This window comes from Larus michahellis, chromosome Z (assembly GCF_964199755.1).
Source record: "Larus michahellis chromosome Z, bLarMic1.1, whole genome shotgun sequence".
In the NCBI taxonomy this organism is placed as follows: Eukaryota; Metazoa; Chordata; class Aves; order Charadriiformes; family Laridae; genus Larus; species Larus michahellis.
The window spans coordinates 5,382,745-5,407,573 of record NC_133930.1 but is presented as its reverse complement, the minus strand read 5'-3'; the positions used below and the strand labels follow the sequence as shown (position 1 = coordinate 5,407,573).

General features: G+C 44.6%; 1 protein-coding gene across 4 annotated transcripts in view; it reads left to right on the top strand.

Moving 5' to 3' along the window:
• SETBP1 (SET binding protein 1) overlaps positions 1-24,829 on the top strand; it is a 266,038-nt gene that overhangs the window by 101,722 nt on the left and 139,487 nt on the right. For 3 of the 4 annotated variants that reach the window (XM_074571170.1, XM_074571172.1, XM_074571173.1), the window contains one exon: positions 20,352-20,423. The exons of the other annotated variant lie outside the window; for it this stretch is intronic. In XM_074571170.1, coding sequence (XP_074427271.1) covers positions 20,352-20,423 — 72 coding nt within the window. The remainder of the gene's footprint in view (positions 1-20,351; positions 20,424-24,829) is intronic. 4 annotated transcript variants of the gene reach the window in all.

Sequence of the window (24,829 nt, the reverse complement as noted above, 5' to 3'; positions counted from 1 at the left end):
TTTTGATGTAGTGCGAAAGGAGTTATATTTGATACCAACAGCTGTATGCTGTTTGATTTATAGTCCTTTGGGGTGTTGTTGGTTACAGGGATCCATTTCTCCCCCTTCCCCCACGAAACACACACGTGCACACACTCACTTCAAAGACCACTAACTGGTACTGTGTTTTCGATTAGAAGGAGAATATTTTTGCTGTTGTTTTCACTTTTCTATACATCACTTAAGAATAGAGGAGCAACCTTTCATCGTTTTGGCCATTTCCCCCAGGGTAAAGTCTTGCACCAATGGAATCAAAGACATTTGTGACACTGCCAGGGTAAAGGCTCTGCTTTGGGCTGGTGGGTTGACCCTGAACGCAGTTCCCTAGCTTAGCGCATTGCATCTGCAAATAGCAGGCATGGGCAGAGGATTTCCTCCAATTTCCACTTCAGGAAGATTAAATTACAACGGTAAGAACTGAGCTGAACTTCCAGGTAATATGTAAGGTATTTGGAAGCTGTGTGATGTGTTTTGGTTAGAGTATCGCTGTAGTCTTCAATCTGAGCAGAACTGGGAACCTAAGCAAGTTGGAGAGCTTTGGGTTTCATTTCTGGCTGGGAAATTGGAGAATACAATGGAAAATGGTGGCAGAGAGGGGTGGATTATTTACAATTCCTTTTCTTTTAATCCTCTTTAAAGAGTAGATTAAATTTAATGTACATTTGGTGCTCTTACTTAATTGATTGATTTGCCTGTCTCTAATTTCTGAGAAACTACTCGGCGCTCATCTGCTTAGCTATGACTGCTTCTCACCAGGCCAGGGATCACATGCTGGAGGTGTTTCCTGGACGACGTGGCATCACATAGGGCTGTCCTAGAATGTCCTCTCTCCCTTTCCTCGCCAGTGAGGAGGAGGGTTGCCTTGGAAGATCTGTGGTGGCTTTTGGCTACTTAATGTGGCAGTCACACACAGGTTAAGGAGGAGCTTTTCTGTAAGTGATGCTCTGTTCAGTCAATTCCCAGCATTGTGTTCATTAACTGTAATGGAAGTGGTTGAGCAGAAAGTGTGTTTCTTCACACTGGTTTGCAGCTTGGCTTCTACACATGGGGAATAGCAGTAGGACTTCCCAGTCTCGTGGACTAACATGTAGGGCACCTTTTAGAGATAATACAAGCTTAGCTGGGCAGAGTAGTAGGATCAACTTCCTGTGCAGAGGACAGAGAAAGACCTGCTTCTCCAAGAATCCCTATCCCAGGCAAGGTTGTCCTACTGCTGCCATTTAATTTGTTTTAATCCGATAGAGGGGGGAAATGGGTCTTAATTAATTGGCTTCTACTCCAGGCTCAAGAGGAAAACCTGCTTCAGAACAAATTAATGCAATCAAAATCTGCAGGTTGCAAGGCTGCTGGCAGAGTTCCCTGTTTGTGAGTAAATGAGTGCAGGTTTCCAGCTTTGAAGGATGGGATACACATTTCTGAAAGACAGTAGCTGGAGATGTGGGCTTTTAGGGAACATGAAGAGCTGGTAAGTCGGGTGGCTTCCTCCTGCTCCCTACTTCCCGCCAGGGAGCGCACCTGTCACAGTGGCCTTGAATCCTTTCCGTAACTGTTGAGTCTGAGTCAGAGTTTAAGGAACTGGATGATGGTAGAGACCAGCTCTGTTGGAGATGAGTGGCTGGAGAGGAGCAGAGATGCCTGTGTCATATCACCATGTTCTTTGTATGCTCTCACTGTGACTGTGTTTCATCCTTTCCATCCTGTCTGTCTGTCTGTCTCTCTGTCTATCTAACTTTCTATTTATTAAGTATTATTTTTCCCTTCCTGCTACCTCTGTAGTAGTGATGAGGACATCAATGCCTCGCTACTTAACCCAGTTTCTGGAGCCCCACATGTATTACATTGTTGGTAATACTTTTCTGGTATGCGCACACGTTCTGTATGGTTGCACATTGTGGACTTGCCAGGAGGGGTTTTAGGCCACTGAGATAGACAGGAGACATGGGGAATGCCCGTACATCCCAGTGTGATGGAAAACACCTTCCAGTTTTAGTATTACATTGCTTGCTCCAATGACCTATCCTGAGAAGGGTTTATTTATCTAAGGATCAGTCTAATATTAGAAAACATTTTTTTTCTGCATTACTGAGGGACTTTCTATTTGTTCTATAATATGTTGGTTTAGTAGGACCTGTAGAAATACAATATTTCAAGCTTCATAAATGGATTTGATAGCAGAGCACAAAGAGAGAAAGTTTGTTCATGAGGAGTTTGATTTATGTACCTTTGACAGTTATTTTGCAATTTTTCTCTAATTTCTACTTTGCCTTTTTGGGTTTAGTTGAAGAGAGGAAAAAAGTAGTTATCAAATGAGGAAATCAAAATTTTGTATATATATGGAAGAAAACACATATTTTCAGTTGTGTGCATGTCATCTGCTTGCTGGAAACCAGGCTGGATATCTTTGGATGTCTCAGTTTGCCTCATTTCTGTATTACTAGTTGAGAACTTTGAACAAGAATATCTGGCTTTAAGTTAATAAAAAGCAGTATGTGGTCAAGAACTGGCATAACATCTCTGCCAAGCATCCAGAAAAGTTATACTGAGCTTCTCTTTGCATGACACACTTGTGATGCTTCAGACAAATTCCCCGCAAGGTGCTATATTCTTCTGAGCTAGCTGAAGAGGTGATACTATTCTACTGTTGCTACTATGCAGCCATCCTAAAATATTGGCTTCTGAGTTATTCAGGCATTTGGAGAGAAGGGAGAGAACAAAAAACATGTGTTGGCTGTGCATGTTTCTGTAGATATATGGAGCCACTGAAAGTTACAGGTGAAAAAATGAAAAATAGAGAGACAGAAGTGGAAGAAAAGCAAGAAGGAAGAGTACAAATGTCAGCAACGAAGGCAATAAACCCATTAGCCCAAGGCAAGTGCAAGAGAGGACTTAGTCGTTAAGGGCCACTGAAGAAGCTGGTGAAAAAGTGTCAGTGTTGTGGGGAAGCTGACAGGGGAGATCAAGGAGACAGACAGGGAGGAAGAAATAGGGATGGGGAGGAGAAACCACACGGTAAGAACTGGGCATAGCCGTGTCTGCACAAAGCCGTTGGATGCACTTACTTGAGGAGAAACATCTAAGGTCTGTGCTATTTCTTCCGCTCCTGAATAAATAGCAGGATTAGTTAGTAGGGTGCATGCGACAGGGCAGTGGCAATGACTCCTATATTTGGGTTATTTATCATGCATCACTATAACATGATTTCTCAGAGTTTTGGAGACCACCTTGTTTTCTTGTCTACAAAGACCAGTGTTTTTAGATTCCTAATGTTTTCCATTATCAAAGGTTCTTGTGGCCTTTTTTTTTCTTTTTTTTTTTTTTATTTTTAAGAAGCTGTAATATCTCTGTTGTTTGAAAAAACGCCTTTGAATTTTGGCATGGAGAAAAGCTCTGAGGCTGAAGACATGCCTTTCCCTTCTCCCATGAAACTCCCCTCCGTTCTGGCTGAGTTATGGGCTGTGCAAGATCGCCGTTCCCCATTTCGCACTTGTGTTTCTCAGGAAAATGTTGGCAGCGGGTCAGAATAATAACTGAACATGAATCTTCCACAGAGCTGGGCCCACAGTGCAGCCAAAGCAGAGAGACCAAAGAGAGAAATCCACGGGGGCTCATGAGGCAGGTGGAGCTGGTGTCTCACCCCTTGCAATCTCCCGCTAGCAGTGGTTGTAGCAATTCTTGCCAGCCAGAGCAGTTGTGTATCTGTTTCTGATGACCCTCAATGAAGGAAAGGATGGGTCCACTATTGGACTCAATGTAATTTCTGTTTTCTGTGTTCAGGCTGCTGAATCAACTAGGTAAAAAATTAGGAACCACCAGGTTCATCCTTGTGGGTGCAGGCATGATGCGGTCCGGGGCACAAACGTGTTAATCCCATCATGACATGCCTTTTTTATCCCATGCAGGAGACCATCTCGGTCACGTTGCCAGAGAGACACTCAGTCAAACAGAAATAAATTTGCAGAAATAACTGTAAAGTTGGGAAATTCCTATTTTTTTGATGCTTGCAGTCTAAACATCTTTCTTATTGCAGTGGCCAATGTAATATATCTATACATATGTATACATGTTAGATGATATACGTCTGTATGGCCCTATAAACATCGCCATATGGGATGTATGCATGCTTAGACTTGCATAAATAGAAATTACATTTCACAGTGGTACAATGCAGAGCAACACTGGAATCTCAGCCCTTTCTGGGAGGCAAATATAATAAAAATGCATATTTGCTGACAAACACGTGAGAAAACTCTGTGTTTACATACACGCATGCAGCACTGAGAGCATCAGTGATGCTCATCAAGCAAAGGTGGCCGCACGCATCCGCGTTTGCTCCTATACAACCGCTTTATTTCCTTTTGAATAACAAGGAGGCTGCCCCGCCTCCCCCAGAGCTGCAGGCTCCGTTTCTGACAATGCACAACCGCATTGCTCGTTGGAGTGCCTGTCATTAAGCAATGCGCTGATTATTCTGGCAGCTCCGCTACTCAAGTCCCCGTGGACGGAGTCAGACATGGAGAGAATTGAATTTCGCCAAGGACGGGGCTAAAGGTCGTTCCATGCAGTGGACAGCTGTGTCTAGTCAAATAGAAACTATTGCTCCAAGTGTTACCAACAGAATAGCTGATAGCTCTGTTGTCAGTTCATTTACACTTGCATCCTGTTACAAATTAAACTGAAATTGTGGTGCGCTGAAGGAGCGGAAAGTCGGTTTTCTGCCAAGGGACAATTCCTTATATCACCAATTTCCAAGTGCAGCCATTATAGATCATTGCTAGGGTTTTTCGTGGTTTCCAGCAATGAAGATTTAGGATGCTGATTTTCTGCCATGGGCAAATTTCCCATTAGCACCTGCTCTCCTCTTCTAATCCCATAGCTTGAAGAGGAAATGCAAAGATCTGGTAACCGGCCTCTTTTCTGAGATCTGCTCACAAAGAATAACATAAAGTATAGAATTGTTCCTTGACTTCTACCACTTTCCGAGTTTGAAGGGGTTTTTTTTGTTTTGTTTTTTTTTTCCTTTTTGTTTCCTAATCTGGACATTTGAATTCAGACAGAAGGAAAACTATGAAATATCTTGATTCTGCCACAAACTCTTCTGCATGGAGGTAGGGTGTAGCAGCAAAAACAGCTTAGCAACAGTGCTTACTTGCCAGTGTTCATCTCAGCCCATCACAGCATCTTCCCCTGAACCCAATCCTATGCCATCAGCAAGCCAGAAAATGCCTTCTGGGCAGAAACACAGCCTCTTCCAGGATCCTCAATAGATCTTAAGAACTAAGCTGAAAGCTTGGGGCTTGACCACATTTGGAATAAACTTGCCCAAGAACACCAATGCTAATTAACTCGCGTTATGAATGGATTAAGTGAGACACCAGCTGCAATGGGGCATTTTGATTTGGGCTGCGGCTCAGTAATTAGATGCACATAAGCTGGCTGGGGAGCTGTCAGTCAGGAAGCAGCAGCTCCATTTGCAGTATTAGGAAGAAGAGCTTTTCTGTGTCCCATCATCTGTTTTGCTGTGAACCTTTGAGTGACGTACCAGTGCTCAAACACAGCGTTGAGCGTGAACCAAAATCCTCCCCTGAGCCACAGCCATGCGACTCGGTGACTTCAGAACTTCTCTCCTCGTGCAGCTGAGCAATGCTATTTTATTTATAGTGCAAAATGCTCCTCACATGGTGGCTGTTAATGTTAACACTGTCCTTCCTTTTGATCCGTGCCAACCTTCCCTTGTTTTCTTAGATACCTAGTTTGAGGGAAAATATGTTCAATGCTGTCATGAAATTACTTAGAACAACACTGATGATACAAAAGTCTACAAAATTGAAATTATAGTTGAATGAATGTGTACAACTTTGATGGTGTGGGCATTTGTGGTGTTCTTACCTATGGCTGGGCTAGTTGTCCTGGGCTCCCTTTCTAGCCACTGGGAAGGAATAGGTAACCCCAGTGAGATCTGCCTATTCCAGACATCATCTGCGTTAGGAGGAGAGGAATCACTATAGGGAGTCCCTGGTGATTTGTGTGGATGAAGTTGTCTGATTTTTAGACCTCTATTTTTAATAGATGACTCAGGAGGTAAATCCTGCTTTTCCTCCCAAATCCGGAGCTTGCATGAGAATGAAATTACCAGACAGCAACTTTCTTTAATGTGAGGAAAGGCAGAAAGCAAAAAAAGGCAGCTTGACTGCTCCTGACATAGAGCCTCTATCAGCTCCATAAATAAAGGGCATATGCATGTAATGGCTGACTGCATCTCAGATTGCAATACCAATGTTTTAAAAGCCTGCTGACGGAGCATCTGCTTATTTCATTACTCCTCCAATGTCTTTGCAGGTAAGTCATGCATTATACAGTACCATCTCTAGCAATGCATGACCAGAGGGGACAGTCTGTAAAAATTCTGGATTGTCCATCGCTTTTCCTTACCTTCCAGGAGACAGAGACATAAGGAATGATGTCTTCAATTAACGGGCAGAATTTGCAAAATAAAAACTTACTTGCAGTGAACTAGGATTTGCATTTTTTTAAAGGAAGGAGAACAACTCTATCTCGTTACTATGTGAACTGACTGCATGCACAGCAGAGCAAAGATCATTTTCAGTAAACTCCCGCTTAGAAAATATTCTGAGGGTCTCAGTATTAGTCAGATGAAAAAAGGAAGTGTCATGCTTTACTGGAAAACAGATACAGTGGTGAGTTACAAGAGACTGTGGTGAGCCTTGGCATTGCAAGTGCATTTTGAGGAGCCCAGGTACAAATTCAGCCTAGCCCTGAGCGCGGACTATCCCGTCTTGTGTTATCATCAGTAGTGTGTCAGAGGAGGTTCACAGTAGTCCCACTGAATTGAAGTTTCCCTTTAGGAGCAGAATTTGGTCCAGAGTTTGTAAAACACAGCTTATTGGAGAAGAAGAGCAAACTGCCTCCCCACATGGGTTTTTCTGTGGACAAGGTCATATTAGCCTTGTGCTGTGGCCCACCGCCATGCATCACAAACGCTTCCTTTGGTTGTTAACTAAAAAAGCTGGATCTCAATGCCTCGGCTTTTCAAGCAGTGTTTGCACTCAATAAGAACTGATTTTCTCAGGCACAAACTCCTGCTCACCTGCATGGCGTTGACTTGCTTCAATGTCCATAATTCACTATCCTCCAACACACAGACACTTAGACCTGAGGATGTCCGCTGGCTTTCCTTGCAATTCCTCTACCTTCCCTGTCCGTGTGATTTTGGGGTGTAGTAACATGAGCTTGCTGTATTTCTTTGAGTACCTACTGGACTTTTTTATAGAAGATGACCCAATCCAAAAGCTGGTTTTGTCATGGAAGAAAGGGGCCTAAAGAGAGGGTCCGTAGTACTATGTGATACTGTAGGGATTCAGTATCAGGCAATATTAGATAATGCCCAATCTACATATAAATTCATATCTGTTATAGGTCTTTTTTTGGTCAGAGACAGTAAGAAGCTGTTAGCCATCGACCTGCTTATGTGAAATGAGTTTCCAGGCCTCTGTTCAGTTGTTCTTACCCTCACCCGTTTGATACGTGCACAAACATTTTTAAAAAATGCTTCTGGATCCAGCAGATGTAACAGGGATGATCATGATAAAAGACAGACATGGAAGTGGCTTTCAATTCTGGAGTACAGGAGGAGGAAAGCAGAAAAAGAGTTTTAGCTTTATAGGCTTTCCCAATTAGCATCCGCAGCTGAGGAAATACCGTAAGAAGTTTTCCACAAGTATTCATTAGCTGTTGGGTTTTTATAAGCTTGGTTAGACTTTGTACACTTTCTCCCACCATCCTGTCCTGTTTGCTCTTGACAAATATTCCAGCAAACATGTTTGCGAGCGGGCGTGTTTGAGGAGGCTGTGAATGCTGGAGAATATTCCTGAATAGTGCCTTTAATATTCCCACTGGAAACCTGCTTCTAGGGATCGTAATGTCCCTCTGTTCAGGAGACAAACATCGCCGTGTCATACGGACATTTAACAGCCAATGAACTGGGAAGAGATCAAGAAGAGTTTTTAGAAAAGAATTTCAAATACGTATTTTTAGGCAAACAGCAATCTGCTAATAGTTCACAAATCAACATGCTGCATATGTCAAATCCCTGTCTTTTCTGTAGTGCCCCATTTCTGGCATTTAAGGTCACCGACAAATTTCGAAAGCAAACCCAAATATTTTATTTGATATTCTCCTCAATTTCAATCTGTGGAAAAAAAGAGGTGTTTAAAAAGAAATAAATCTGGTCTGTTTAGAATAGCTTCATAACATTGTTTCTTATTGACCGATCTCTAAATAAGAGACTCTTGCTCTTGACTCCTGCTTAGATGAATGATTCCTAAGGCTTTTCTTTTTGTGACAGCGATGAATTGGTCAATGTTTGTATTAAGCTTTCCTAAGTGCACTATATAAATGGGCAAAACTTCAACAATAAACAGGCTGACTGGCTCAGTGATAAATTGAAAAGCAGAGGAGGTGTGTATTTTTAGACAGAAGAATCATCATGGAAATTGTCTGATTGCCATGCATTTGGAGAAGGGCTACATGGAAAAATGCTTCAAATAGGTACCAGACATTAGCTGCTCTTAAACCAACCAGATTGCGCTTTGGAAAAAAATACTCATCAATGCCAATCTTGTCCTAAGGCTTGCCTAGGATCTAAGCATTCCTGATAGAGTTGGAAGCAAAACCTTTACAGTTCTTTAAAAATTCTTTAAGTTTCTCTTGTCATCATGGCTTGCAAGCAGGCTTGAATGGTTTACCTTTCCCCTGTATAAGAAAAGGATAAGGGCAATTAAAGATGCAAAGAAAAGGAAAGGAATCCTCCCAGCCCTTTGCATTGTTTTGTCCAGGGTTTGTGATATTATTAAAACATGAATAAGGACAACTGAATTCATAATTTTCTCTCCTGTTTGCAATGTCAGAGGGTCATATTTGTGAGTGATTGTTTCAGGTGAGGATGAATGGCGTATTCATGGTGTTTCTGTCCAACAGTAAGAGGGACCCAAATTCTGTCTATGGGTAGAAGTTCAACCCTTTGTGTTTTCAGCCTGCCAGACATCAGGGCACACTGTCAGTCCCAAGAGATAATTATGAGCTTCTAAAGTCACCAGGCACATCACCACATCCACTGAAAGCCTTGCATTATTGAGCTGAAGGTGAGGTTCAGGGTCTAGAGTGGCTTCCCAGCTCTGCCCGCAGCAAACCTGCACCTCTTCTCCGAGCTGTGCAAACGAGATAGTAGTATCTGTCTCACAGGGGGTGTTAAGAAGCTTAATTCATTAGTGTTTGCAAAGTGTTTCTAGATCCTCAGATGGAAGGCTCTATAAACAGACAAAGTATTACTAATTGCCAGCTTACACTGAATCTTAAAGTGAAAATAAGGATGGCTGGAGGAAAGAGGAGGGGAATTTTCTGATGAGCTGCATCAGTCCAGTGGCTTCAAGTTAAACAATTTAAAGTTTAATTTCCCATTACCATCATCTTAAAAATCTCCATTCATTTCCATTGGTGTAATATTTGACTTCCAGTTTACTTTGGGGAAAATCAAGGCACATCTGAATCTGTCAGTGGAGCTTCTTCTACTAAAGAATAAATCATAGGCTTAATTCAGGTAATCATTCCTGAATGTATAGCATGAGCTTACTTTGATTAAAAGGAATGAATCCCGATTTACAGAATATGACTTCAGTAGTGTTGTTCAATTTACGGAAAAATATATTAGAAAAACAATCTTTCACATCTTTATGGCTGAGAAGCACACCATGGTACTAATGTTCAGAGCATTTCAAAGCATGTGGGTGGGGTTTTTTGTATGGTTTAGTTTCATGGGTTTTGTCCTTTTCATTCAGCCCTAGCAGGAAAAAACAGACTGGTTTATTCAGTCCTTTCCACTTTCTGAATTTCCTGCAATACCACAGCAATGTCGTGCTTGTGTTCCTAGTTAACTTCTTGTTGTCATTTTGGAAGGTATCAGGGATCGGAATAAGTTTGGTAACATGTGTTATTTGTATTTATAAGTTGTGTTATTTATATGCAATATTCTGCAAAGCTTGATTCTTTGGGACCCAGCTCTGTAATAGATTTGTTCAAAAAGCTAGAAGAATCATAGAAATGGAAAGAAACTTACATAGCGCTCTTTCACTCTTTAAAATACACCACATTTTATTTTTTTCTCAAACCACATTGTTAAAAAAGTAGTGGATAGACATTTCCCACTTGGCCTCCAAAAGGCGAAATCCTCATCTGGTATAAATTGGCATAGCTCTATTCAAATCAGAGTGACTACATTAATTCACTCCAGCTGAGGCTCCAGCCCTTAAAACGCCAGCGAGGAGAGCGATTTTTGCACAGGATGGATTTTCGGGCAGGGTGGAAGGTTTTGCTGTGCAACTTAGTTATGTGTCTAGGCTCAGTGCTGTGGGAAACTGTCTACTTGACATCTGCAGCATGCGCAGCAAATGCTTTGGCAGTTCGAGTTAGCGCCTTTAGAATTCGCAGGTTGTTTTTACTTTCAGCTTGAATGTGGATTTGCTTTCAGCCTCAATGGGAAATCCAACATAAGAAGTAATAGGACCAGCCATCTGTCCGAAAGGGTATGAGAATTCCTGGTTTTCAACCAATAATGGAGATCAGGGACAAGTTCACCCCCTGTGTAATCTCTGGCAAACTACTGGTGTGCTCCTTGGATTTCCAACCTGGGGCCCAATCCCTCTGGAGCAGTGTAAGCAAGCATAGATTTAGGAGATGAGACCTGTAAAATGAATGCGGTCAACACCCTTTTCCAATAGCCACTTCTACAAACAAGCGTTGTTCCAGCCCTTTCTTCCTCCACTCTAATTTACAACCCATTTTGGCATGTAAACCGTGCACCTGTGAAGCAGTCTGCTCCATCGTCGCTGAAGCCTGTGATCTCACGGGAGCGGTAAACACCACAAGTGAATGGGAACCCCCATCTCTCGCCAGCATTTCCTGCAAGTGAATATCAATTCATGTGTTAGTCATAGGCAAGATAACGGTGTAATAACTAGCTTGATTGGGTCACTTTTTCAAAAAAGCTCAGGGCCAGATTTCTCAACTGTTCAGTACTCTTGGAAGGGTCCAGATTTTTTACTTTATTTCTTTCAAGCCAAAAGTTAAACCCATCCCTCCCTCCCACCATCTAAAGTAAGAAGCTGCACAAGAGCCAAGTTTTGACAAAAATGATCAGCATCCTGCAGCATTTAGCAGGACGCAATGAACAGATGTTCCAAAGAGCACAGCATGTGATGGGTAATGGAGCTGCTCCCCATTCACACGTGTGGACACAAATGGAGACTTGGGCCCCCTGTACCTGTCTTGGTCACCTCCAAGAAGCATCATTGGCTTCAGTGAGAAAATACTTAGACTGTAGGTACTGTGCTGTCTGGAAGACTGTGCCCTTACTTTGGAAGCCTGTATAGTAAAAACTCTTGGTCACACATTTTCCACTGACTTCTTCCATCATTTCTGTTGACTTGGATTGAGTTATCCTGATTTATACCAGCTAAAGACGCAAGTCTTGGTCTCCAAGCCACTTGGATGAGCTGAAGATCATTGCTTGAATAATTAATAAAAAATAGGAAAGGCAGAAAAAAAGACTACAAGAAATCATTTAGGAAGAATATCATCTGGTCTTTAACAGCAAATCATTCATCCTGTGCCACATGTGGAGTGAATGTATATGCTTTTAACCTTCCCGAGGTGAATACTCCAGGGACATAGGATATCTGACAACATCCTTAAAAGCGCACTGGCCTGATTCTGATCTGCCTTACATACTGAGTAACATTACTTGAGATATCCTGGTGAAAATCCAACCAGAGATCAAAACCAGCCCTGCAACAGCCTTGTTTGTCCAGAGGACTTAAGCAAAACAAACTGATTTCATCCCAACAACATCATCCCCAGGCTATTTTACCTCAATTACACTCTGATTTAAGAAAACTGGAGGGCACCGGATCATGTTCAAACTGTTTTCTTTCTTCCTTCTCTGTCAAATTAGGGCTACTGCAGATCTGATGAGTTTCCAGATTGGGTGGGGAAACAAACTCTCTTCTAAGTCCTTATTCTGTTTATTGATTCAATAGTATTTACTGACTAATAACCACCCAAGGCTAACAGGCTCATTTGAACTGGGAATGCTGTGATCTCACATGTTATCTATGGGAAGAATAGCCAGCTTACAGATAAGTAGTCTACTTTTAGTGGGAGAACTCAGGGCTTGTAGTCTTCTCTAAGGGAAGCCAGCTTGTTTTTCTGCCAATTTTCAGGGAGTCTTCTTTTCTTTTAAAGTTTTCCCTACAATCACAGCACCGTTTTTCCTTATTTCCCTCGTATGTGTGCAGTCATGAGAACAGGGATGGCTTGAAATTAAATAAGCACAGTCCAGTCTTCAAGTCAAAGACACTGCAGCTTTAGGTTTTGCTTGGAACCAGAAGGAGAAGAGCCAAAACACTGCGTAAAAGAAGAAGAAGAAAAGCTGTTTTTGTGGTATTTTTGGCATGGGCGACTGCTCTGAGAGATACTGGAAATCATGCAAGAAGGGTCTGTTCTTAAGACATTCCCAGCCCTGCTCTGAAGACTGAGGACTTTAGATAAGCATCTGCATGTGGGGATCTTTATCCAAAACAAACCATCCAACCTTTTGTAGTTCACCCGTCACTAATAGTTCACCCCCTCTTCATCTCTCCCCATGAACTTGCGCACACACACAGGTTCTTTGAGGCATTCCAAAAGCTTTTACTTGCTGGAAACATTTTAATTGCCCCTTGAGCAAGATTTTCTCCTCAGTGAATAAAAAGAAGAACGAAATGAAGTGCCCTGTGCTGCTGGAAGGATTTCCTCTCCTCAACCTCACCATACACATCAGGGTAACTTTCCTCCCCCTTCTCCTTTGCCACATCTTCTCTGTGTTTTGCACGACTGTTTTCTTTCTTTTCGAGCCTGGAAAAAGCCAACATCACGCCCCTCTCCCTGGCAGCGTGGGTGACAGAGACGGAGAAATCAGCACAGTGTCAGCAAGAGTTTAGCCCCACAGCTGGGACCTGAACTTTCAGCAGCAGAGCAGAGCGCTGGGTCACTGCACTGAAGCAAGCCAGATTGATACGAAGCGCTTGCTCGCCCTGGGAAGGGAAGCATCAGAAGCCAGTTGATAAAAATCTTTAGGCAACGTCTATCATGAGCTTACAGCAGCAAAGGCTGAGTTCTTCCTAAGAAAGATCACTGTGGAGTGTATATTTACTGTCGTAACCCCCAGAACAACACAATATTTGTGTGCTCGCTGCACTAAGGGAATACAGCATTGGGACAGTGTGGATTTTAGAGCTGTTGAAAGAAGAGATGGAGTGTGTGGACTCAATGTGCTGTGTACTGCGTGAAGTTTTCAGCTTTGAAGACCTGAACGATCATGTCTGCCAAGAGTTAATGTGCTTAGAAAAAGGATGCTAAAATATTCTTTCCCACTCCAGTTTGCAACTGAGAACTTGTTAGTCTGTAATATCTTTTATTTATAGTGCCTTTCGACTCAAAGGATCTGAAAGTGCCTCTATCTGGGAGTCACATCAATGAGCTACAGATACTTCTGCGTGGGGATGCTTCTAGGCGGTGCACTCCAACTGAGGTTTCAGGGTCTGCTTTGCCGTGGACACAGGTGAGAGACCCAGTCTGCCTTGCCAAATGCCAGCACTTGCTACTAAAGGCTGGAGGGCACGGCAAGAAACCCAACCTAAGCCTGGGAAATAGCAAGGGGAGAAAACAGATGTGTAAACCAGCTGGGAGAGAGGATTCAGATGGACACTGGCTGACTTTGGAAGCAGACGTTGAGAGGAACCATTGCCAATGCTGGATTACATCCTTATGCAAAGGGCCTGGGACAGTGAAACCACAACTCAGAAGAGGAGTTTTGGTGGCCCTGCTTGGATATTGGTCCATCCAACCCAGCCAGCCCCAGCTGTGCTGGGATGGCCTGGAGAAAGCTCCAACATGGACCTTGTGCAGGAGACAAGTCCCGGTGGCAGAGGTGCTCCTAAGCGCACAGGCCCGGCGGCTCGGTTTAAGTGTGCAAACACACACATCCCTTAATGAGCGCAGTCACAGCAGGGCGTCTGCTTATTTTAAGTCCACTTCAGGGCCCGCCCATCAGCTGCTCCACATGCAACAGCTGGCAGCGGCCGAAGGACCAGCTCCTCCATGTGGCTCCTGGCAGTTAGAGGGTGTCGTCCAGCCCTCTGCTTTCCTCCCGTGTTATACGTGCAGGCCAGGGAAGCAAAAATCGCACCAACTGACGCGTTTATGATTCCAGCTTGCGATTTCTGCTTCATCCACAGCCAGGCGAGATTTTGCCAAAATACATATTAGGCAGCTGCTCAGGACACTGCTGTTTTGTCTGTACCACCCCGAGCATGCTGTCTGTCTGTCTGTACGTCTCCCGGTCTGTCTGCGTGACCCCGCTTTCGAGCCGGTTGCGCTGCTATTCCCCAGGGCGGCCAGAGAGTTTTTGTCAAGAACCAGCCTTTTCCTGGCACTTTTGCTGGGCCTCCCAAAGGACTCATTGCTGCAGGGAGCAGAGTCACCAGGTGCCCATCTGTTTCACCATGCTCTAACTGCCGTGGCTCCCAAGGACTCCTGATTTGTCTCAGTGGACAAAGCAGTCCAACTAAGCTTATAAAAATCCCCTGGGACACCAGCGGCTGCCTATGAGGCCATACCTTGCTCTGTGTCTCCAGCCTGTCTTGTAGCTTAATGCACTCACGCCACCGTGCTAAAATCCTCAGCGCATCTTCTCTCCTCCCTCCATGTTCCTCCCAAGCCATCCGCAGCATCAGCCTCATTATATTTATTTTTTCTCCAAATCTCTTTCCTCCAGGCACCAGGCAAGGTGCATTTTGCACCACTTTATCTCCGTCGTGCAGATGTCAATGTTTCAAACTCTGGTTTAATTGGAGTCATGTCACTGGCTGAAAGTTGGCTCTCTCGGGTCCTTTCCATAAAAAACACATATTTTACCTGAACCTCTTCTCTGCCTCACAACCAAACCTGTCTCCTCCCTCCTTTGTGGAGGGGGCAAGGGCTTGCACATCCTGGCATGTACAAGTGTCATGTTGCCTGTTTTTAGGGCATCTCTCACTCTCTCCTTTTTCCTCAGAGAAGAGCATACATATGTTGTGTGTACATATGCATATTTTTCCCCGCTTCTTGGTCCACCGAGTGTTATATCATGTTTCACTCCCTTTGGTGCTCCTTTCACACGTGCTGCTTTGGATTTGTGGGTGGGAGTGGGAGGGAACCCCTCTATGGATAAGCTAAGAGGGAAAAAGGGAAGAAAAAAACTGGAAAAAAAAAGAAAAAGGAATAAATATTTGGGAGGAGGGTGTTTAAGAGGAGAGAAAAATAAATCAAAGCTGGTGCCAGGCTGAAACCGGCAGCTGGTTGCCAGCATAGCAGGCTGAGAAGTTGTTGGTGGAAGCTCTCAGTGCCATGTTTGGGTTGCTTAAAAAAATACACTCTCCCTCCCTCGTTATTCTGCCTCTGTTTTTCTCCCAGCCCCAGAAGCAGGAGGAGGAATTCGGTTGCCAAAGGCGAGCTTGCAGGAAATTTGTATTTACAGCCATGCCAAGGGATGCAAACGGAGCGTGCCCTGCCCCGTGACACGTGTGTGTGTGTGCACACACGTGTGCGTCCATGAGCACTGCAGCCCGCCTGCCTGCGCTCGGGCAGCTGTGAGCTGGCTTGGAGCTGGTAGCCGTGTTGCGGGTGCGGGGGCTCTCCGCTCCGAGGAGATGCCAGTGCGTTGGCAACCATGGCACAATTTTCATTTGCCGATGTGAGGGGAGGAGGTGGGAAACCTGGGGATGGAGGAGGAAGGAGGGGGTGTGTGTGCGGAAGGTTGTAACGCTTGGCTGGAAAAATTTAGAGGAGTACAAAGGAGAGAGGGATGAAAAAGGGTGGCGGGAGGGGGCAAGGAGGCTGTGAACTGGCTGCTGTGGAGGTGGGAAGAGATTTATGTTTCCCGGGGTGGGTTCAGCGGGGCGTGGGCTGGGAGGGTGCGGGGTGCTGCGGGGAGGCTGACGGCCCCGGCGGCGAAGCGGCGGGGCTTCATTTTTTCTCCCTTTCTTTCCTCCTCCCTCCGCTGGGCGCTCGGAGGAGAAGGCAAGACAAAAAGCTGAACCGGTGCCAAGAAGGAGCTGCAGCGACTCGAAAATGGCACTCTGCGCCGCACTAATATTTCGAAGCCAGGCTGCACTGGAGAGCAGCGAAACGTGCCGGGAATGAGAATGGCCGCGGCCACGGGGCTGCCGGCTGGGCTCAGGGGCGTTCTCCCGCCTTTCCGCTTCCCCTTCTTTGCCTTTTAAATGTGACCCTCTTCTCCCCCACCGTCCACCCCTCAGCCATATTTAGGGATTCTGGGAAAAAGAGGGGACATTTGTTGGGGACTTGGGGTAGAGAGGGCGCAGGAGGGGGCAGTCCCTTGCACCCCAGGGCTGGTGCAGTGTGGGAAGCGCCTGACAGAAATGCTCTGCTCGTCGCCAGCTTCTGTCTCACGTGTGTCTGTTATGATGCTCGCTGGAAAGGATTTCAAGCAGAGAAGGAGCAAGTGTGCTCATCCCCTCCTGCCATCTCCCTGCTGGTGAGGGATTTTTATTTTTTTAAATTTTCTTCCTAGGAAGGAAGAGAAGACTTGATTCCCAGGGAGTTTTCTGATTGTTTTCCTGTTGCCACTCCTTCCCCTCCTCCTCGCTGTCCTCCTCCTCCTCTCTCTGTACCCATAAGGCTGCTCTCGTGGCTCCGTATCCTGATGCAAGGTTACTTGTAGGACACGCGAATCTCTGCAAGGTGCAGTGTCGCCTGCGTCGGTGTTCCCCTTCGCTTCTCATTTGCTGGGGGGCGAAGCAACTTGCAGGCAGCTACGCGGCTCAGCTCAGCGCCTGGTTAATGCAGTGTCAGGTCTTCGGTTGTAAAAGCCCCTTCCTGCAAGGGGCTTTTATCCTGCCTGGATAAAAACAAACAAACAAACAAACAAAGATACATAGGGCTGAAACTTCAGCGGCAGTTTATAAGGCTGATTAATTTGCAAGGGATAAGCTGGAGTTTTGCTGTGATTTTTGCCTGAAAGAAAAGGGTTTGCTCTGTGTTGGTCCCCTCTTCCCTCCATTTCTAGCATAGGAAAATGTATATAAAAGTACCATTTTTAATTTTTTTTTAATGCGATTTTGATTATTTTAAAGCCTTTTTAAAATGATTGCCAGCACAAGCATTCTTGTAGTAGTTCAATAGTTGAAGCTGAATCCAAAGATTTTCCCCCCACCACACACATGCTCCTTTATGGATCACGCTGGCATTTGGATCGGAATTTCAGGTTGTCTTTACAGAAATAGGAGACTGGAGAAAGAGAAAACCCCCATGTCTGAGTCTGAAAATGGGACCAGATCCTGTTTTAACAGCAGTTTTAGCACTCAGACAGCAGGTCAAGTTCAAGGAGACCTTTCTGTAGCATGGGCAGAGGCTTATTAACTTGCTGCATCTCAGAAGCCTGTGGGTTGTTGGGTTGTTAGCTTGGCCCAGTTTGTAGTCCCAGGTGTGGGATGATCCCCATGACCCCTCTCTCACCTGAAAACCATGCCCTAGTATATGTCCAAACCACTTCAAATCTCACCTTTGGTTTCAGACATGTAGACCTGGTTTTGGAGCACCTAATTCTGCCCAATTGACGGCATTTGGAAAAACTGATGATTAGTGGGGAATTTAGTGAGACTGTAAGGTTGTATCCATCCTGCTCCTCCCACCCTCTTCTTCTCACAGCTCCTCACAGATCAGTGGTCCTTCCCCTGTGGAGGATCAAAACTCAGTCCCAAATTAACACTGATAGGATGTGCACTCATTTCTGAGGTGACACTTGCAGGTTTTGTATGGAGTAGGATGTCTGCAGCGACTGATCCCTTGCTCTTCCTCGTCTCGGCTGTGCCTTGAACCATGTAGTTGCTGCAGCTCGATTTGGACTTGCAGAGGAAGTGCTGTCATCTCTTTTTTCTTCTTCTTCTTTGTCGCAAATGAGGGGTATGTAGTTCTTGGCTCAGGAAACCCCGGAGAGGATGAAGGAACCACATCAAATGTCGACAAAAGTGTTGGCCATGTAACTTGGAGTAACCTGTGTGCCATTGTACCTTCCACTTGATCCTACATTTTCTTCATGCCATATTCCAATCAGCCATTGGAAAAATGTCCCCAGGGAACTGGTGGGTTCCCAAACACTGGACACTTTTAAGATTCATCTGGACAGGGTGCTAGGACATGATGTCTAGAGTGTGCTTTTGCCAAAAAATGTTTGACCAGTTGATCCTTGAGGTCCCTTCCAACCTGGTATTCTATGATTCTATGACTCGCGAAAAAAGTATGTGCATAAGAATATGTGATTTTGTGTGCACGCGTGTGCTTACTATTTGCTTTTCAGTTGCCTATTTGGACATAATGAGATGAGTTGTGTATTTAAGCTACCATCCTCACCAAGGGCACACACCATGCAGACCTTACCTGAATTTCCCAGAAGTCCTTGTTGATAATGTGGCTGCAGCTGTGCCTCTTCCTCTGGCCACAGCCTCCTCTTTTTAACCTGAGATGCCTGACCATGGGATGCCAACCTACAAAAGCAAATGCCAGGAGTGGGGATTAAAGCCCACATCAAAGTGAGCAGAGGAGACCCTGGTGGCTGTCCCAACCTGCGATGCACCTGCACAGAGCGTGGCTCACGCTTTTGGATGTGGAGCCAGCTGGCATTTACTACTGATTTAAACCTCCTAATACTTCAGTTACCAAATAACAATTCCCAACAGATCTATGGAGAGGATCTCAAAGATGCACACAAATATTAATGCAGGCCAACAGCATCTGTGTGTGTAAAGTAGCAATGTGCTGTATGTTTTATTCAGGAAGGTAAACTGAGGACACTAAACGAAGAGACCTTCCTAAACCTTGATATTTCAGAACGCAGACTTCTTATTCCTCGATATCTTGACAATGTAAGGGAGCTTGTCTATCTTGGAACAAAAATATTACTCTTGTCCTGGCCCATGTAAACTATCTGGGCAGCTTGGTCATACTTCCAAGGAGCATTGCAAGGCATTGACAGGGCAGACAAATATCTTTGTTTTTATTTCTCCTTTTATAAAAGAAGTGTCTTTGGATGTATTTCCCTGAAACATGATGTCTCATGAATCTTAGCTTGCTTCCTTCAAATCCTTCATCCTTTTAACACTTTATAATGAGAAATGTTGTCTGCTTGGAGTTGTTAGATGACTTGTATCTAGAAGGGTTAATCTGGAGGACTCTTCGAAGGCTATCTTTCACCCCTTCTCCCCACATCTTCTCCACTCCCAGTCTTATTTTTTTTGGATCGGTAACTTCACATTTCTGTAATCTAAATGTGCAAATGCTTTGCAGTCACGGTCCAGTAGCTGGGTTAATCTCAGACCCCTGGAGTGGCAGATGGCTGATTTGTTGCTGATTCCAGTTATAGAGAATCGTGCCACCTATTATCTTTGCACAGGCTGCTGCTTAAAAGGATGCCTTGGGCAAAATCAGTGAAAAGCAAAGCAAAGAAAACACTCTCTGATCTGCATCTCCTCAGGTGAAAACGTAAAATATTTGACCTTTTTGAGAAGGACTCGAGAGGGGGACAAAGAAGGGAGAGGAGGCAGGAGGGGAAGAAGGGGAGAGGAAGATCTCATTTTCATACTAGAAATGAAGAAGCACTGGGCAGAGAGGGTTTGCCGTAGTCATGATGTTGAATCACAAGTACTTACCCTGTTTTAAATGGTTTTGCAATGCGGTAATCCTTGGCTTTGGCTCCCTGCTTTAACTCTTAAACAAAGCAGACGGGTTGGCGTCCTGTGACACCTTCCTGCTCTTCCCAAGCCTTTCCAACATGGGTTGTCATAGGAATCCATGGCTCCACTCCCTGCCATCACGGTTCATTGCATGCCCCACGGCTGACGGGGAAAGCCGTGATGGCCCCGTGACGTCGATATGCTTAACAGACCTACTTGGGAGGAGAAACCTACGCATCTGTGTGGGTTAAGGAGAAGCTTGGGAGACCTTCCAAAACTCAGTGTGGCTGAGGGTAAGCCCCAGCACCGGGGGCTTAGAAAGGCCCCTTCTGGCCAGTGGTGGTGGGCATGTAGAAAGATGTAATGAAATGGAGAAGGGCATAGTGAAACTTTGGATGCTTGTGACCATTTTCTGCACAGTCATTCCCACAATCAAGGTTTTTTCTTTTCTCTTTGCTCTGGGATATGCCACAGAGTCAGATGAAGAATTTGGGAAGAGAGTGTGGGTTCCCTGTGCAGAGTCCAGTGACGAAATCTGTGAACAAGGTAAGAACAAGGGGTTATTGCTGTGAAGCTTTTTGTTTCTTCCTTTTCCCCTTTCAAACCCATTATTGCAGTGTCAAACATGAAATTTGGGATGCGTGTGGATATTCCAAGTGCTAAGCGAAAGAGTCTAAAAGATCAAGCTAAATAGAGCTTCTTTTTAATGCATGCCATTATGATGGTTTGGATTTTAGAACAGTTTGTATTGTATCCAAATGATCTATGTGTGAATAATTGTTACCAACCTCCTGACACCAGGACCTAATTAGGAAGTAAGAGCCTTAAATAGGCCATTTGCGTAGTGAGATTCCATATGTCTCCTTGTGCAATTTATTTGCTTCACTCCATTGAGATATAATGAGTATGAAACTCCTAGAACTGCCTTTGACTCTGAGGCTCTCCTCTTCGTCTCCTCTGTAGTTATAGCCCACTATTAAGAAGATAATATCTATTTCCCTTTATTCAGAAAGAAAAAACTACTGTACTGCTACTCTTATCCCAGATTGCCCAAGTTTCTCTGTTTCCAAGTTTCCAGTGGAAATAGAATGAGAAATGTCAAAACAACCTGGAGTGTAAGAAAAATGGAATGCTGTCAGAGAAAGCACAAAGAAGGTTAGGGCAGGATGATCTTGAAGGAATACTATCTACCATATCATACCTCAAAGCCCTGCTGAAAAGATAATGTGTTATTTCAATTAATGTATAGATACAATCTGAGGAACTCAATGTGTAGATGCAATTTGAAGAGCTCTGTGTTGGTTCTGTTTGGCTTTCTTCCTGCTAGGATGCAAGGAAGGGGAAAAGGTTGGTACAAGGCTACCTGAGCTTTCTCTTAGTTTTGAATATTTATCTCAGTCTGGACCATTATGCCCTCTGGGACTCTCTGTTCATGTTATGTTGCAGAGCATGTTCTTTAAGTACGGATTCAGAAGACACCATCACTTTCCAAACACCTCTTACACGCATGACTCCATCTCATGATTCGAGCGTCTCACTTCATTCTTTTACTCCCATCCTCGTGAAGTCAGCGAAACTTAAGCGTATGATTGAGTGCCATTTTCTACTGGAATTAACTTTAATAAGTGCTCAAGGTTTTGGGTTCCGCCGCCCCTCCAAAAAAAATCAGGGCCTTATTTAGTTTCCAGTGAAAGACAGTTCCACTTGCAATGATTTTGTTTATGATAATTCACTTGCATGTTCCCTTCCAGGAATTGTCATTGCCTTCCAGAAGGGAGGTTAGTGCTGGTCCCTTCGCAGTGATAATTATAATCAGACCTGTCAGCCTTCACACAGTCTACGCTTATCACTTGCATTTAGGAGGATTTTTCCTGAAGCCTATTACCACTGCTGCTTCTTAGGGAAAAATAGTCATGATTTTTTCTGCTAATTTTTGATGGCTCTCAGCTTTGAAAGCACAGAGAGGAGCAAAATGACTGCCAGTTGTAGTTAAAGAAACTGTTTGTCCTGGTGTAAAGCTCTGCATCTGGAGAGCCAGGGAGCGGACGAATAGTCTGGGAAAAGCTGAGGGGTTTAATTTGGTTGTGACAACTCTTCAGGTATGTGGGAGACGCAAACCAGTGTTTTCTTTTTGAACGGTAATGCTCGCAGAAACTAGCTCTGCAGACCTGCTAGACGAGGGCTTCAGGTGGCAGGTGGTTGTTGGCAGTGGTACCTTCTCTCCCTGCTGTTTTGGGCAGCCATCTGTGGCTTTGCCCGTGTGGAGCTGCTTGGCTGCAGGATGGCCAGAGAAGCGGCTGCGGTCAGTGCTGGAGGTGATGGCTGGCATCCAGGGATGGGCACAGTGCAGGACCGATGGACCCACTGCCACTGGTACACTGCAGGACAGCGGTGACCAACTGGTGGTGGTGCTGGTGGGTAGGGTGTGACTTTGTGTTTTATTCGTCCTAGGATGTTTGAAAATTGTCCACCCTATGGTTATTTACTGGGAAATACAACGCCCCATTTACTAGATTTTCCCCCATTTTCACTCCATTATTCCTATTGATATGCTAATAAGCCCCCTTTCTTTGCTTTCTGCTTTTTGATAACTTTAAAAAAATAATGTTTGCCATTTCATTAGTCTAAATGAGTGATGCATCTTTTAGTCCCTCCTATGTTACTACCATGCTCTTTGTAATGTTCTCAGAGATTCGGGTCCCTTGATGTTGGCAGACTTTGAGGATGGTCAGCATTTTGTAGCTTTCATCGCAAAGGGAATGGTGGGGCAGTGGGAACTCTTACATTCTCCGCAGCTATGTATTTACAGTGTGCAGAAATATGATTTGCCTTTGTTTTATTTAAATTCAGTGGGAACTAGAGATTTATCAGGTGTCACTCCCTGAAGGAAGATAAATGCCACATAGAAAAGACTTCATTTATTATACAAACAGATTTGAAGGCTTTGCTGTTGCATTCTTCTGCCTGCTACATGGAGTAAAAATGCCTTCGGCTGAACAGAAACAGAGTGATACTTAGCAGTAGCATCTTATGACCTTTTGATCAGCTGAGGTCTCAAGCCACATTAGTGGACAGATTATGATGTGATGGAAAGAGGGCCAGGAATAGCCTTTTTATCATGAGATCCTTCCTGTGAATATCCTTCTTCAGTACATTCAGGTGGTTAATCACTGGGGCCAGGACAATCATTTGAAAACAGGGGAGCGAAACACTGGTACAGGCGATCCAAACTCACTCTGGTTTGCCAGCTGCAGTTGGATATTACAGCTTATGTTTTCTCCCTAATATTTTCCTACCCTCCTGTTTCTGTCAAGGCTGTGGGTGACCTTGCAATATTTCCTATCACAAATAACCCCATTCTGGCAGAAAGATCCACACAAAATGGACCCTGAGTCCTTGGACTCCAGGGAGCTGCAGTCCCCAAATCAAGGGCACGTGTATCTTGAACATGGACATCTGGCTGCAAAGGGAAACATTCACATGGAAATGCCTCTGTGTCATTTTTCAGATAAAAACAGTGATGCTTAAACCTATTTAACCCTTTCTAGGAAAAACATGCAGGTTTTTTAAAAAAAATGCACAACCCTGATAGTATTTCTCTTTTTACAGCAAAACAAGAACAACTTTTACATTGATCTTACCTACCTGCCTGCACAGGTTTACTCCTTAAACTTTGCTGTAGATTTAAATTAGCCTCCTTTTTGTCTTAATGGCCAATATGAATCTTCCACCTCCTTGATAACTGGGCATAAAGGAACTCTTATTAATTGCTGACTCTGCACATCGGTAACGGTTGTGCCAAACTGGCATCCATCAAACAACCATCTGGCTGCTGGGGCCACTTTTGGAAGGAAAGGAAGGCAGAGCACATGTTTGAGAAGTCCAATGTAAATGCATTTGTGTGAGTCTGTCTGAGCATAGGCACATGCCCAGGCAGCCCATGCTGGCTATGGAGTACATAGCATAGCCCTGTACACGTTAGCACAGGGGTATCTGAGTTGTACACATTTTGCTTCCTCTTCAAGCCAAACGAGCTGCTCATTTTGTTGATGGGAAGAGGGGGAAGGGTTGGCAGTGTCTGAATCCCAAACTGCTGTCAGTGTAGTGGGCATGCTGATGAACCAGGTCTGGAGAACAATAGCTGCCACAGCCCTATGGAAACTCTTTGAAAATGAGAAGGTTATGGAGGTGGAGGAAATACACAGCAGGACACTGTCTCGTCTTATCTCCCCCAGCCTCTTCAATCAGGTGCCTGCTGGGCTTCCCACTCCTCCTGCCTTTTGCACTAGATCATAGGATCATAAGGTATTAGAGTCTGCTGGCATGGAGTCATCTGCATCTCTTGGCATTATAGCTCCCTGAGTCAGGGAGACACCGTGAAAACATTGAGGTTGTGATCCCACGTGGTGCTTTTAGGTGCTTTTAGCTGCAGCTGCCAGGGCCACAGATGTGTTCAAATAAGAGCTGGGAGGAGGCATCAGCTGCCTGAAACAAGTCTCCACCACCTTTTCTTTTGGAAAAGCAGCCTTGGTGCTCTGTTCACCAAGACAGTGCCATTGCCTAAATACAGCCGGCTCGCTACTTTAAGGCTCTCCCTCCTAAGCTCCATCTGCAAACCACAAGTCGTTTGCTGCATGGGTGATGCCCATGGATGACAGTGAAACCGTTCAAAGGGATGGGTTCCTCTGAATGTCTCCCATTTGAGAGTAAGAGCTTTTGACAACAGCTTTGAAATCTTTTGACTGAGAAAGCTTTGTGGTGTCTGTGGTGAGGAGGGTGTAGGTACAAAATGATTTCTCTGCCGCCCTCCACTGCCTTGTAGCGCTTGGGTCCATGTGGGATGTAAGAGGGTGCCTTACCGAGATTTTCCCTCTTGGTGTCTGATTGAGTTAATGCTGCCATATCTTCTGCCAGAATGTCCCTGCCCTGATATAGACAATTCTTCTCAATTA